This window comes from Trachurus japonicus, chromosome 22, assembly GCF_045865225.1.
Source record: "Trachurus japonicus isolate A0001 chromosome 22, Traja_1.0".
NCBI lineage: Eukaryota > Metazoa > Chordata > Actinopteri > Carangiformes > Carangidae > Trachurus > Trachurus japonicus.
The window spans coordinates 29,134,495-29,147,518 of NC_140928.1; the positions used below are offsets into that span (position 1 = coordinate 29,134,495).

A 13,024-nucleotide genomic window follows, 5' to 3' on the forward strand; every position below is an offset into this window, starting at 1 on the left:
TTGCACTGTCAAAGGCCAGGCTACCAAGGTGAGAGATGAGGATGGAATCTGGAATTGTGTCTGGAGGGTCCCTGTTCAGTGAAGCCTCCTTCCCCGACGCACAGCCCCTCCTGAAAAGAAATGTGTCAGAACTATCCAGCCCTGAGGTGGCAGAGAACTTAGAAAAGAGAGGGCGTATAGATGTTGGAACTGCCACCTCACCTGAGGAGAGGCCAAATGTCTGCTCCACAACTGACCAGTGTTTCTTTTCTGACAATTTCACTTCAATCAACTCCACATGAAAGACTGGGAAATTATGCTTTCAGGAGATCAGAAACTCTAGATTCGCCCCCTAATTGTTATGAGACGCGAAATGAGCTTCTGTTACAAGATACAAAAGAGTGAAATGGACATAACCCTGGCTTTTTAAAAACTATTTAAAAAATGCAGTACCTGTTGTTTTTAATTTCCATACTCATGGCTCTCAACATTTCCACAATCAATGTGAGAAGTGTGAAGTCAAGAGTTAGAGCACAAAGTATATTTTCCTTCCTACAGTCTGTTGACTCAGATGTGTTTTTATTGCAGGAATGCAACCTGCCCTTTTTAAAACACTATAGCAAATGGGAAGGAATGTGGCCGCACGGGACCTCCCTATTCAGTGGTTCAAATGAAAACAAATCAGATGGAGTGGCCATACTTATTAAAAACCCCTTGATCTCAGTGAAGGGCAGCACTGTGGTGAAGGATGGGCGGGCTCTTTTAGCACGCCTTTCATTTATGGAAAATTATTTTAACCTTCTTAACGTCTATGGTTTTAATGACAAAAACGACAGGTATGACTTTTTAGAAGATCTGCAGTCCCACATGTTAGGTAGGGTCCCATTAGTGGTAGGAGGAGATTTTAATTGTGTTTTAAGCAAGAAGGATAGGAAAGATGCAGGGGATGATTTTAAAATAGATAAAACATCGGTTTTACTCCAAGGAATAGTTAGGGATTTTAAGCTTGTCGACTGTTTTAAAACCATGCATCCCAGAGAGGAGGGCTTCACCTGGTTCAGTGGTGATAGCACCAGAGCCTCTCGCATCGACTACTGTTTTACACGCAACTGCCCGCCCACCGATGCTAGATTAACCCCTGTTTTCTTCTCAGATCACGTTATGCTATCCTGCACCCTATCACTCTCTTCAGGTGTGACTTTAGGAAGTGGTCTGTGGAAACTCAACTGCTCTCTTTTAGAAGATAGGGAGATAGTCAGGGAATACCGAGAGCAGTACAAGGAGTGGCAGACCCTTCAAGACTTGTACCAAACACGAGCACACTGGTGGGAAATGGTGAAGGAGAGGACCCGGACTTTCTTTAGGCAGCTAGGTAAGAAAAAGAAAGATAGGGAAAACAGAAACATGTTGGGACTGCAGAAAAGACTGCAGCGATATTTTTTATTAACAAGCCAGGGTTTTGATTTTAACAATGAAATTTTAGAAATAAAAAAACAAATGACAGAAATATCAGAAATTAAGAGTCGTGGAGCCATAATAAGAAGTAGAGAGAAAAAAAAAGTATCGTGTACATTTTTCTCCTTCTTCTATTTCTAAGAAAATAATAAGGAAAAGAGGTCTTTTAACCCAATTGAAAAATAAAGAAGGAAACTACACAAGTAACACACAGGAAGATAAAGAAACCGTGGAAAATTACTATAAAACATTGTACAAAGAAAAAGAAATAGATGAAAAGGTTACTGAACAGGTTTTAGAATCCATTTTAAACAGTTTTAAAGATAGTGTGCTTTTAGAACAGGATTTTACCCTTTTAGAGTTAGATAAGGCTTTAAAACATTTTAAGAAGGGGAAGTCCCCTGGCCAAGACGGACTTCCCCTTGAGTTTTATCTGACTTTTAAGGATCTTATTGCACACGACATTCTAACTGTTTTTAACGAATTTGAAGGACTTGACCTGTTACCAGACTCTTTTAGAGTCCAAATCTCGCGTGATTTGCGCCGGCGTCAGTGCGGTTACTGCGAATCACGCGAGATTTGGACGGACCAGGAAGAGGAGCTTCGAGAAGCTTCCGCTACAAACAAGCTTAAAATATAGACTTATTTAATTTTTTTCGGGACAATTACGCAATTTGGGGCTTCAGCACAAGACGGACATTACATACGAGCATCATGGAGGTATTTGGATGTTTTTTTGTGTGTGTTTTTTTACGAAGAGCTCTGGTGTCCATTTGCAACCGTTGCATTGAAATGCACTGCTACGCCAAGACCCCCTGTAACTCAGAGAAGGGACGGTGGACTCTGAAAATTCTTCCAGCCCTTAGTCAACATGAGGGTGAGTAGATAATGAGCGAAATATCATTCTAGGGTGAACTATCCCTTTAAGAAGAAAAAAGTTTTTACCCACCGATCTTAGAGTTCCTGTGTCTTTTAACCTACCACCCGCATACAGTTTTATTTGCACGTTTTTAAAGCATTTTAACCTAGAGCATGAAGAGTTACAGATCTTAACAAACCATCGTATGCTTTTATCTGTTGTGCAGGAGCGGGAACCAGTGAGTCCTGTGCGTAGGCTCGCACTCGGCGAGCCCTCCACAGTTTGGCGCAACGTGAACCACTCCGCTCTCCCAAACCGACTCCGGGACCTGCTATGGATGGTGGCTCATGAGATCCTCCCGGTCAGGTCCGTAATGTACTCCAGAGGCATGGCGAAACACGCAACCTGCCCCCGACCTGGTTGTGGCGCGCCAGAGACGGTGAGGCACCTGCTCTGGGAGTGCAGCGCTGCTGAGGATCTGTGGGCAACGGCCGGCTCCTTGCAATTCCCGTACTTACCAGCAAGGGAGGTCCTTACAGCACAACTTGTGCTGTATGGGGTGAGCCGAGAAGACATTCCACCACCTGTCTTCGCCAAGCAGTGGCTCACCCTCGCCGCCATAGTAGACGCCACCTGGACCTCCAGAAACTTGCTGGTAAGAAAGCACAAGCAGATCCCCCCCGTGGCTGTGCTCCGTATGGCAGCAGCGACGGTCCGAGCGGCCGAAGCTGCAGGCGGCGGGCCTAGGACACAGCCACAAAGAAGAATCGCCTCTGTGCCCATTCGGACGAAGGAGCCGGAGCCACATCACTGAAAAGGTCCCAGCAGCGGCGGCCTGACTCTCCGGGATTGGCAGGACTGGGAAGGAGCTGAGGGCGAGGATCTCCTCTGAGCACCACAACAGAGTCCCGAGAGGAAAAAGGCTTGGGGGAGCGGAGTGAGGCAGCCTTGATAGGGACTCACCCCGCTCCTGCACAACCATGGAAAGGATTTTAACCTCTGCACTCGCTTTTAAATGAACTTTTAAAGAAACATGGACCGACACACACATCAATGAACTTTTAAATACCACACATTCTTTTAAACATGTCTTATTTGTAAAACATTTTAACAAGCCTCACACACTGAGCTTTTAATGAATTGTTTTTTACAAATATTAAATTATCATTGTTATGTAGACATGTCTTCTTTTATCCAACTTGTATTGTACTGGAAAAAAAGAAGAAGAAAGAAATTGTGTGTAAAAATGTCATTGATTGAAAAAAAAAAAGTTTGAAAAACGTGTCAATAAAATTTTTCGAAAGAAAGAAAAATCTGTTCTCATCAGTTTCTTATTGCTGTCGAGCGGTGTATGGGGTGCAATAAGTCTTTCATGTCTCAGGCTTGTGATCCTGTACCCTGCGACGGATCATAAACCCTGTGGCGATGGCAGCGGCCAGTATCCAGATGACCCATACTAGGGTTGGGCTCAGGAACACACTGCGTTTCAAATGGAATACCCAAGGACAGATCATGGACAGAGTGAGCTTTGGTAGAGAAATCCTTTTCGACGTCCTGAAGATGAAGCCGGAGGATATCTACTGCCTTCAACAGAACAAAACAGAAGGTTTCTATGATGTGTCTTTCTGTACCAGCACAAAAATGCAAGAGGCTCAGGATCATGCCAGCCAGAATGTTTCACCTATGTTAAAGAACTTTGAGGTTCTCTCTTTGGCAAGTGTGACAGTGGTGGTCCTGTCACTATGCCTCCAATTGATCATGTGCCCTGGCTACTTGGCCAAGGGGATGTCCCTTTGGGTGACTGGCAAGCGCGCATGACTCTTACCCGGGAGGTGTGGGTTCAATCCCCGCCCGGGCCCTCTTCACCTTGCCACACAAGGAACAACAATCGCATCATTACAGTTCATATGTACAACCCATGGGTAACAGAAGAAGCCCTGAGGTACTTCCTCAACAATTTTGTGACTGTCCTGCCTGGAGTAAACGAGATAAAAGATGCACTGGGCATCTGGACCGGAGAAAGACAGTTCAAAATACAGCTGAGAGAGGACCGGAACGGCTACGATGGCTACCTCCACCCTCCAGCCTCTTTCACCATTGGAGCAGACCGAGGATTCCTGATCTACGCAGGCCAACCGAGGTACTGTCGAAAATGCAGCACATATGGTCATGTAGCTGAGACGTGCACACAAGTCCGCTGTAGAAACTGTCACACCCTTGGCCATACAATGAAAGATTGCCGAGAAGCAAGACGGTGCAGCCTGTGCAACTCATCTTTGCACTTGGCTAAAGACTGCCCTAAGCCTTCTTACGCTGGGGCTACCAAAGGAAATAGGCCTCCCCAAGGAGAAGGCCATGCCCTTCGAGAAATCGAAGAAGTAATACGCGAGATCGTGGCAGAGAGAGAAACAACGATGGAATGCCCTACAGAGATACACACAGACGGGGTGAAGAGGAGGGAGAAGACCGGGAAACCAGGAGAGACAACAACAGACTTTCAGAATGAATAGCTACTTTATTGTCATTCAAAATACACAGTGTGCATAGAACGAAATTTCGTTTCACTGACTCTTGGCACAAACAGAAATATATGTATAAAAATAAATTAAAAAACAAGAGCAGCAGACGACGGAGAAGACTGGACGGTGCAGAGAGACAAAAGACGACAGAGACAGAAACGTAAGATCAGCTCAAAAACAACCCCAGAACACGACCCACAAGAAAAACCACAAGACCAGAGGGGCCAGAGGAAACAACCGAGAGGAGAGACTACAAGAGAGACTGGGAAAAGAGACACCACAACCGACACTCGGAAAACCGAAGAGACCTCGACTGCAACGGCAGCCGACCACACCAGAGATCCCGTGACGAAAGATGTCTTCGAGGAGAACACGGCGAAGTCCAACACCTCATCCGACGAGGAAACCTTGAGCTCCTTGAATACGCCACTCATTGATCTACAGGTAAAAACTGAAAATGCGGCAAAAACAAAGGTGGACTTTAAGACTTTGTTTCCTGCATTACCTATGCTAAATGATAGCTCCTTATAGTCCACTGTACATAGGAACAAATAAATAAAAATATATAGACTGCCTATAGTTGCCTCCCGCATGTCAAAAAACTATTTTCAAAGCCTATACTAACCAAAATAGACATCATAACAACAAATGCCAGGGGGCTCCAAAACAAAGTTAAAAGAACAGCAGTCTTCACCTATCTAGCCTCCCTGAACTTCACAGTCTGCTTTATACAAGAGGTACATTTACGAAACCATAAAGATGTCCTTTGTTTCTCAAGTGAGTGGCTGAAAGGAGACTCAAGATGGAGTGTAGGTGGGCTTTACACCTCAGGAGTGGGTATCTTATGTGGAAATAGAGACCTCAGAATTGTGAGTAGTTTCTCTCTGGTCCAGGGAAGGGTTCTGGTGGTAGACATAGATTGGAAAGAAGTACATGTCAGACTCATAAATACGTATGCCAACACAGAACCAAAGGCCAGAAAAGAAATGTATAAAGAAATAGATACAGCATTTATGACAAACAGAACAATAATCTGGGCAGGTGACATGAATGTTGACCTGGACAAAAGTAAAGATAGTTTACAGGTCAAAAACTTAATTAAGGAATACAGTCTGCTTGACGCATATAGAAAAGTCAACAAGATTGAGCCAGGACACACCTGGGGAAATAGTAGAGGTGCCAAAAGCAGACTAGACTACGTCTTCATACCGAACTGTCTAAAAGTTAAAACAGCATGTGTCAAACCAGTCTTCTACTCTGACCATGCTATGTTAGTAGTCTCCTGCCATATAAACTCCCAACAATATGGTAAATCATACTGGAAGTTCAATAATACACTATTAAGATGCAACATTTTCAATAAAGACTTCAGGGATTTCTTCAAAGATTGTGCTGAACTGCAATGTTTCTACCCAAGAAAAACAGAATGGTGGGACAATACTAAAAACAAAATTAAAACCTTCACACAAGACTTTTGTAAGAAAAGAAATAATGAAAAACATAAGGATTTTAATCTATTACAAAAAGAAATACAAAAGCAGTATAGTAGTGCAAATGAGAAAAAGAGCAAGACAGACGATCCAGCATTAAAACTACTATTAACAAAACAACGAGAGTACTTCGAAGAAAAATCCAGAACCTTTGCATTCAGAAGTCAGCAGATGGTGTGGGAGGAAGACGAAAAATGTACATCGTACTTCTTTAAACACGTAAAGGAGCAGGGGAAGAAGAAAACAATAACTGAACCAACAGATGAAAAAGGTCAAACAGTAAACACTAAAAAAGAAATGATTGACACAGTAGTACTACACTTTTCAAACCAATTTAAAAAGGAAAATATAAACGATGAAAAATCAAAGAACTTCCTGCTCCAACAAGCAAATAAAAAGGTTCCAACAGAGATGATTGAAGATCTAGAAAAAGAAGTAGAACTCTCAGAACTATATGGAGTGTTAAAGGGAATGAAAGATAACAAAACACCTGGAGTGGACGGTCTGTCAAAAGAATTCTATATCAATTTCTGGGATGTGATAGGAACCCATCTTTTAGAAGTGATAAAAGAGATTCTAAATATAAGGAAAATGTGCCAATCAATGAGGGAGGGAATCATATCCTTGGTGCACAAAAAAGGAGACCCAAAAGACCTGTCAAATTATAGACCAATTACAATGCTCTGCATAGATTATGTAAGGGATAATGTATAGTTCGGAGGTTGTTATGGAGAAATAAACCCCGACAGGTTGTATGGAACCCCGACGCGAAGCGGATGGGTTTCATACAACCTGAAGGGGTTTATTTCTCCATAACAACCGACCAACTCTACATTATCCCGCTTAGAACACGGCCTACAACTAAATCATTCAATAATGTAACACAAAATAATGATAAAAAGATATTTTATTCATGTAAAATTAGACCGTTGCTCGGGACGCCGCTCTGACCAGCGCAGCACAGAAAAGAGAAACTATGCAGGATATTTACTTTATGTTTCATTTTTACCGTCATTAAATAGCTTCGGACTAATAGTGATGTTAGATAAACGACTTGTAACCTGTTACAGGGAGAGTGGAGGCTCCTTATTTCCACATCGTGGCTGAAAAGTAAACTTGCATCAGAACCTCTGACCGTGTCACAGCTCCTCTCCTCTCTTAGGGCTTTCACACTGCAGGGCTCCAGCACGGTTCTGGTTCTAGCACTGGTTTGGTTCGAACCTTGGTGCTGTCTGGCGAACCAGCCCGCTTTCACACCAGTTTTTGTTTTTTAAGTGGAACCAAAGTGGGAGGACGTCATTCCGCGTCACACAGGCGGAAGTAAACACAGCAACGGCCAGAGCGGCCCTAGCAACGGCAAGATGGCTGGTCGTGTTGACTTTTTACGAGCGTTTGTGTTACTACTGCAGCTGTTTGCTCGCATACAACTCAAAACCATGCAGCAACTGATAATGACAAGACGTAGAAGACGGTCACGGATAAGGCGAATGGTATGTAAAAACAATATATGTTATAACGGTCGTAACGGTAACAGACGCAGCTAACGTAGCCTGGCTAACTGTGATCCAGCACCGTACTTAACAGAACACGGGAAGAATACATAATTCTAATGGATCTTTTAACTCTACAGGCAATCATAAACGCCATGACAAGACAGAGGGTGTGGGCATATCCCCGTTCACAGGAATGGTGGGATAGTATTGTTCCTGGCTTCAACAACGAAGCGTTCATCAGGAACTTCAGGCTGTCACGGGAGTCTTTTAATTACATCTGCCGTCTTCTGAGCCCCGTCCTGGAAAGGAAGACGACGAACTACCGCCTGTCCATTCCCGTCAACAAACGGATTGCCATCGCCCTGTGGAGACTGGCCACCAACAGCGAGTACAGGAGTGTGAGTCACCTTTTTGGCGTTGGTATGTCAACAGTGTGCCATTGTGTGCAGGATTTCTGCCATGCTGCTATCAAGGTGCTGCTACCTGTCCACATCAAGACCCCTGATGCCAGAAAGCTGATGGAGATGGCTACATTCTTTGATAACAGGTGGGGGGCACCCCAGTGTGTTGGAGCAATAGATGGCAGCCACATCCCCATTATAGCCCCAGAAATGTTTCCACGTGACTACCACAATAGAAAAGGATGGCACTCCATCATCTTGCAAGGCATTGTTGACGGCAAGGGTCTGTTCTGGGACGTTTGTGTAGGCTTCCCTGGCAGTGTACATGATGCACGTGTCCTACGACAGTCCCATTTCTGGGAAATTGCTAATAATGGTCAGTTCTTTCAACAACACACTGTCAGCATTGCTGGACGTGATGTAGGTAACTACATTATTGGAGACCCTGCCTACCCACTGAAAACATGGCTGATGAAGCCCTTTTCTGACACGGGCCGACTGACCCAGGAGCAGCACCATTACAACGCCAGGCTCAGCAGTGCCAGAGCAATTGTGGAGACTACCTTTGGGAAACTGAAAGGCAGATGGAGGTGTCTCCTGAAGAGGAATGACTGCCATGTCGACCTCACCAAGAAGATGGTCCTAGCATGTTGTGTTTTGCACAACATTTGTGAAGAGCATGGCGACCGTTACCTGGAAGGCCCTCCAGTGATGGAGAATGTGCAGCCACCTGTTCGCATGTTACAGGAACATCACCAGGAAGGAGCTGATGTGAGAGCTGCACTGCTCGAATATTTCAACTCATAACTGATGGATGGATTATGCTGTACAGTGTTTCATTGCTTTGTGTTCAGACAATGAAATCAAGAATGATGTTACCTGCTTGACAGTTTTAACTGTGACTCCAGTTTTCCTCAGAAGCATCATCCAACGTGCTGCTGATGTGTCAAATGACACTTCAGAGGAAGACAGGAGTCACAGTTGAAAATGCCTAGCAGATAACTTCATTCTTGATTTCATTGCCTGAACACAAGTGAAAAATAACCAATATACAGTATGTGAAATGAAAATATGATAATGATTAATCTGTACATTATTTCTTTTCTATTGTATTTCTTGAATATTCTTACCTGACCTGAACATGAGGCCACATTTTGATGTCAAAAAAGGAAATGACACAAGTTGACATGAGTGACTTACTTTGAGAGACTATTAATTTGTTAACATTAATCAGTTCTCACCAGGTTTATTTATTAGTTATGATGCAGTTGTCTGCACATACTGTAGTCGTTGCTGCAATATTTTTTGTACTCACTTATCATGAATATGTCAACAGCTGACTGGATCCAACAGAGACCATAATCTCACAACATTGGTGTAGATGTTGGTGTGCTGCTTTTTATGTTGAGAGAGATGTGGCATTAATGTTAATAAATTATTTTATTAACAAAAGGTCATTTTTCATACATTGCCTTTGTTTCAACAACAAAATGTAAGTAAACACAAACAGCAAAGTTCTGCTTTAAAAAGTAAAAGTGTCATGTCTTTCTTACAATAATAAATACAATAATTCAAATAATATAGTGTGACAGATGGTGCAGCTGCCTGTCAGGTAAAATATTCATTTTAAACATAAATATATAAACATATATTGACACCATCTTTGCATCATATTAAGTCACACACAAATGTAAACTGTACACTTTCTAGTAAGGAAATGTGAACTTTAAACGTTCAAGTTGAAACTGTAAACAAAAACATCGCTACAAACTGAACAGTGAAAGTAAAGTGCAAATGTGAGTTTCACTCTTGTTCCTGGTTTGGGTTGCTGACACCCTCTATGGCAGAGACCATCCTTTCCACCAACCCCAACAGAGAAGTGGTGCTCTGCTGCATCTGCTGCATCATCCTCTCCTCCCTCGCCTCCGCCCTCTCATCTGACTCCTTCAGGTAACCAAGGATGTCCTGGTTGACCTCTCTCTTCCTTTTTCCTGGGTAACAGAAAATGCGTATTAAGCAATGCAGAAATCATTTTCCGTGATGGCGCCTGAGGTCAGGACGACAAGACGGATTGAATATGCACCTGAACTATATGTTACTTCATATATAACCAGGGGTGTTTTACATTAAAATCCATGACAATCTTTATAAATAATCATTATTATTATCACTGAAATCTAGCCCCAAATACCTACTTCCTTTTTTCTTTGTTTGACTCTGGTCAGGGATTTCCTCAGAAGCAGCACTGGTGTCATGTCTGCTGGTGGAGGGCTCACTGTTGGTGGTGGTGTCAGATAATTCTGAAGGTGATATTAAATCAGATGAGTCATTAGCCTTTTTGACACACTGCATGTTGTTATATTATTTCGACAATATCCTCTATTGCCAAGTCTTCATCTGTGCAATACTGCAATAATCTCCACGACAATTAGTATAACTGCAATGATTCTTATTCATATTCATATTCATATGTGGTCAACCTACCGCTATCGTGTGAGCCTTTGGACGACGTGGACTCCGCAATTGTTGTGCTGGCTGTGGCGGAATCAAGTGCCCCTGTCACCTCGTTGGCTGGTCTGTGACCCATGACGCTGTCCAGCAGCTCATAATGATCGCTTGTGTCGCCACGTCCAGCTCCACTTTTGTTCATGTCTTTCCTCGTGTCCCTGTAATCCTTCTTTAGTTTTTTTAGTTTATTTATGATTTGGTCAGGCGTACGGGTGAACCCAGCCTTGGCCATCTCGTCTGACAGTTCCTTATAAAGTTTTCCCTTCCTTGTGGAGCTCTCAAGTTTTTCCTGGAATTCAGGAGAAGCCCAGATCGCCACCAAACACTTGGTTTCCGTCTTTGACCACGGGGAATTTTTCTTTTCCATGATCACCACCGCTGTTTTTCCTCCTCGTGCTTGTTTGTTTGTTTTCCGTGTGTTTCTCTCCTGCTCTCGCTCGACACGCCCACTTATGATGTCACGGTTCGCTAGGACGAACCAACTATTTTTGGTTCCACTGCGAACCGACTTTTCAGGCACCGAACCAGTTCTTTTTTCAGTCTGAACGCGCCGGCCGGTTCAAAATCACGTTCGGGAACCAGAACCGTGCTGGAGCCCTGCCAGTGTGAAAGCCCTATCTGTAGCTCCGCACCCCATAATCTCTTGTTTATGACAGATAGGACTACACAAAATACACGTAACGTGTATGGTAATCCATCGATCCACTGTTTGATTATCAAAGGCTTCAAATGCACGAACGGGAGGAGGCTCAGCAAAACAGCAGCCGTGACCGGACATGCAGAGTCGGCCGTTGCTATGGAGTCCCTAGCAACGGTCCGCTGTTATATCTATCGCTCTGGCTCAGCGGTGGTCTATCGAGAAATAAACACCGCAGAATATTGGTGATTGACCAATCAGAATCGAGTATTCAAGAGAGCCGTGTTCTAAAAAATAATAAGTAAAGTCATAACAAATAGATTGACAAATGTAATGCCCCATCTAGTTGGAAATGACCAGACCTGTGGAGTGAGAGGCAGGAGAATCTCCTGGAACACTAGTCTGTATAGGGACATAATGGCCTACCTGCAAGATAGAAATCAGTCTGCTATAACAGCGACCATTGACCAACAAAAAGCCTTTGATAGGGTGAACTACCAATGCATGTACAACAACCTTGAGATCATGGGCTTCAGTGAGAAATTCATCAATATAATAAAGACTTTGTATAACGATGTTGGAAGCAAAGTAAATATAAATGGAAATCTAAGCCCCTGGATCAACCAACACAAAGGCCTTAGACAAGGATGTGCCTTATCGGTCCTGTTGTACATTTTATATGTTGAACCACTGGCATGTGCAATTAGAAACAATAAGAGAATCAAAGGGATTAAATTACCGGGGGGAGAGACAGTAAAACTCTCCCAATACTGTGATGATTTGGTATTGTTCTGTAACGATGACCGAAGCCTCGCTGAAGCTAATACTGTAATGGATGAATACTCAGAGATCTCAGGTTCAAGGGTAAATAAAGCTAAATCACAGATAAAATACTTGGGTAAATGGAAAGACAGAACCGAAAACCTAAATGGGATGTCAGTATGTACAGGCCCAATTAAAATACTGGGAATCAACTTCAACAAAATTGAAGAAGACAGTCTTACAAACTGGAAAACAAAAATTGAAAAAGTAAAAAAAAAACTAAGCCTATGGAAAAAAAGAATGTTGACTTTTACTGGAAAAGTGTTGGTGGTAAAGGCAGATATCTTACCTAGCTTATTACACCTTGCCTACACCTTCAGTATACCATCAAGCTTAAGAAAAACGTTAACATCAATGATATTCCAATTTTTCTGGAATGGGTATGAATATATAAAGAGAGGGAGAATGTGCCAGCCCCTAGAGGAAGGAGGAAGAGACTTACCATGCATCCCATTGAAATTAGATGTTTTGTTTTTTTCTTCTCTAGCTAAACTATTATCAGACGAGTTCACACATAAATGCCAATGTTTGCTAAAATTTTGGTTGAGTTTTCCACTACGTCCTTTGGTCAAATGGAATAATAAATTGCCAAAAGCGGACTCTTCTCCCCCACATTTTGGAAAGATTGTCAAATTGACCAAAAAGAACCCTGAATGCTTTGATGTTAACCTAAGAGAAAACCACAAATTGTTATACCGTAAACTGATCTCTAAGCATGCACCGCCTGAAAAAATGAGTATACCGGCAATAATATGGACCAGATCACAACCAAAACAACTAGAAAATAGACTGAAAGATTTCAACTGGTTAGTTTTACATAAACGGTTGCCGGTCCGTGAAACTCTGTACAATCATAAACTC

General features: G+C 42.9%; 2 protein-coding genes across 2 annotated transcripts; one reads left to right on the forward strand and one right to left on the reverse strand.

The window, feature by feature from the left end:
• Window positions 1-7,947: 7,947 nt before the first annotated feature.
• LOC146964297 (uncharacterized) lies at window positions 7,948-9,003 on the forward strand. Its single transcript, XM_085768120.1, has one exon. It carries the CDS (start codon window positions 7,948-7,950, stop codon window positions 9,001-9,003), a length of 1,056 nt encoding a protein of 351 aa, XP_085624246.1.
• A 736-nt stretch (window positions 9,004-9,739) lies between these two features.
• LOC146964298 (uncharacterized) lies at window positions 9,740-11,324 on the reverse strand. The gene is made up of 3 exons (XM_085767793.1): window positions 10,681-11,324; window positions 10,392-10,496; window positions 9,740-10,187 (listed from the first exon to the last, which is right to left on the reverse strand). Exons 1-3 carry the CDS (start codon window positions 11,069-11,071, stop codon window positions 10,000-10,002), a joined length of 684 nt encoding a protein of 227 aa, XP_085623919.1. The 5' UTR covers window positions 11,072-11,324; the 3' UTR covers window positions 9,740-9,999.
• Window positions 11,325-13,024: the final 1,700 nt, after the last annotated feature.